A 2500-nucleotide genomic window follows, 5' to 3' on the forward strand; every position below is an offset into this window, starting at 1 on the left:
GTGTTTTGGTAGACAGCGGGGAGAGAGGTTAGTGAAAGTGACGTGCTCGGTCGTTTACACTTGTGAGCTGGTAATTACACTCAGTCTGTGATATTTCATTTCCTCGCCATGCCGGATAAGGACGATAGAGTGAATTCTCAGGTTAGGTACAGTAGTAGAGAAGAAATCGCGACTGACGAGGAGCACAGACCTCTGATATCTATCGGTGCAGAGAGTAAGCCTTGCAACGGCGTGAGAGGCCTGGGCAAACTTGGTGACCCAACTTCTGAGCATGACCTCGATAATGACCTAGACAGTGCAATTCCGTTACTGCCGCTGGAGGCGGAGGCGGAGAAAGCGGAGGTGTTTCCACCCACCGTCATAAAGATCCATGGGCACGTGGACAGCAGTGGTGCGAACGGCTGCAGGCCTAAAACAAATTTAGTGGAACCCCCTTGCTCGAGGCTGTGGCCCAGTGACGGAAGTGTAGTGAATGGCATGGGTGTGCAGGCAGTGAACCAGCAGCACCCCGGGAGGCACAGCAACGGCACGCCCTTGGTATATGTGACAGATCGCGTTGGCACCACGTACTCGGCCGTGCCCACCGTGGCAGTGGCGCCCCTGTACAGCCAAGCCCCGACGTGCCCCGTGAAGGGCGCGCACGGCTCGAGGATGGGCGTGCGGCTGCAGGGGACGCATCACGTGTTCACCATCGTACCCGTGGGAAGCGGGGAGCTGTTGGCCGAGCAGCAACAGCAGGAAGGAAAGACCGAGCTGAAGGCGCCTCCCCCCCAGGCCGCCGTCAGCAGCACTTCCCCGGCGCCGCGGCACTCAGCGTGCGTCGCGACCTCCAGCGTCCCTTCGCCCATGCAGCGCCAGGCACTATGCACCGCCACGGCCGCTCCCATGCGCAAGATCTCTGCCCCCAGCATGAGGGCGGCGCCCGTCATCCCCATGAGCATGATGGCAACCCTCCCCACGGGCCTGGACCCCCCGCTTAACAATTACCGCACTCTAATGGCGCCCCCCAACATGGCTGTCAACTACAACCCGTACCACACCATCACGGGCATGGTGCCCTCCACGTACCCGGGCCGCGAGTACGGCGTTGGCGGGGGCGTGTCATTCCTGCCGCAGCGGGAGTACGGCGTGGGAAGCTCGCCCTTTTACCAGCGGGGCGAATACGGGGTGGGGGGAGGCGTCCCTCCGTCCTTGGGACAGGTTATGGCACAGCGGGGTCCTCACGGCGTGCCGCCTTCGCTGGCACCTGTGGTGGCACCGCGCGGCCCCGTCACCAGCAGTCTCCATGGCGCTGGGGCCGTGCCTTCTCCTCCCAGGGGCATGCAACGTGTGGCTACCATGCCCTGCTCCTCCAGGCCCATGGCGTACCACATGAGCAGCCGACCTCTAAGTCCCCAGGGGGGTTGGGTGGGCCCAGTCCCCCTCCAGCCCCCCACATCTGAACAGCTGACCGTTCACTCCGTCAATCAGATGACGGTTCAATCAGCTGGTGGACTTAGCATCGACGTTGGCAGCACTGACGGCCGTAACGTGACTGTGCGTGGCGCACTGACCTCGCCCGACCAGCTGCCTTACCTGCCAGCTGTATTCAGGTAATGTCATTTGTTGCAAATATATGTTACAAGCCTTTCCGTGACACTTATGTAGCCGCTGTATTAACGAAGCTTTCCATCACCAGTTAAACAGATAATGCCTAACACATCTGAGAACTGGCCTGACTACCTTCCACAACATGACTAACCTCACTTCACCTTGTTCTGCCCTCAGAACTTATCTTATTCACTGCATACTGTTATCATTCCATTGCGTCGCGCTATCACGGCGGCAACTTTTAACGCATCGCTATCAGCATCACTTTCTCTTAGCACCTTGTATATTTTTTTTTTTCCACATCACGAAGGCCTAGCCTTTACATCCATTTACTTCCTATCCCTCAGACTAAACTAGAAAGAGACAGAAGTAAGTGAGATAAAGTGTGTTTTGTCTGCTTTGCAAGATTAAAAGTCCTCCATCTCGCGCGGGTTAAACAAACAAATATTCGAGTGGTAAGATGCCTGAAGTGTGTGGCCAGTTCAGATATGAGGGAAGGCGGAGGTCGACTGAACAGGAGAAAGGGCAGAGCAGAAAAAAAAGGGAGATAAAAAAAAAAAAAACATGAGAGAAAGGTAGATGAGAAAAAAATCGGAAACATGAGAATGTAATGGATGCGGATGTGAATAAGATTACTAGCCACAAACGAAGGACGAATCATGATTTACTAAGCATTGACACAAATATCAAGAACCAAAACGCTCTTTGCAAACGGATCCGCCGCACGGAACACGCCTCTTGTGTGAGTTGAGTGGCCGATTCCTCTACCTTGGAGATCGTTTCCTATCACACACCAATAAAAAGTATGAATTTTATTGTTTAGTCTGCACTTGATGCGAGAGAAGCTCATAAGCTCGCGCGGTGTCATCACGTTCAGGGTCAGGGACGCCCGCAAGCTATTAAAAGACAC

At 55.1% G+C, this 2500-nt stretch overlaps 1 protein-coding gene across 1 annotated transcript in view; it reads left to right on the forward strand.

The window, feature by feature from the left end:
* Positions 1-2500, forward strand: part of LOC125045138 (sodium- and chloride-dependent GABA transporter ine-like) — a 116826-nt gene that overhangs the window by 9 nt on the left and 114317 nt on the right. Inside the window, exon 1 of the mRNA XM_047642255.1 lies at positions 1-1592. This exon is cut by the window's left edge and continues 9 nt beyond it. Coding sequence (XP_047498211.1) covers positions 109-1592 — 1484 coding nt within the window. The 5' untranslated portion in view covers positions 1-108. The remainder of the gene's footprint in view (positions 1593-2500) is intronic.

Source organism: Penaeus chinensis, chromosome 36 (assembly GCF_019202785.1).
Source record: "Penaeus chinensis breed Huanghai No. 1 chromosome 36, ASM1920278v2, whole genome shotgun sequence".
NCBI classification, from domain to species: domain Eukaryota; kingdom Metazoa; phylum Arthropoda; class Malacostraca; order Decapoda; family Penaeidae; genus Penaeus; species Penaeus chinensis.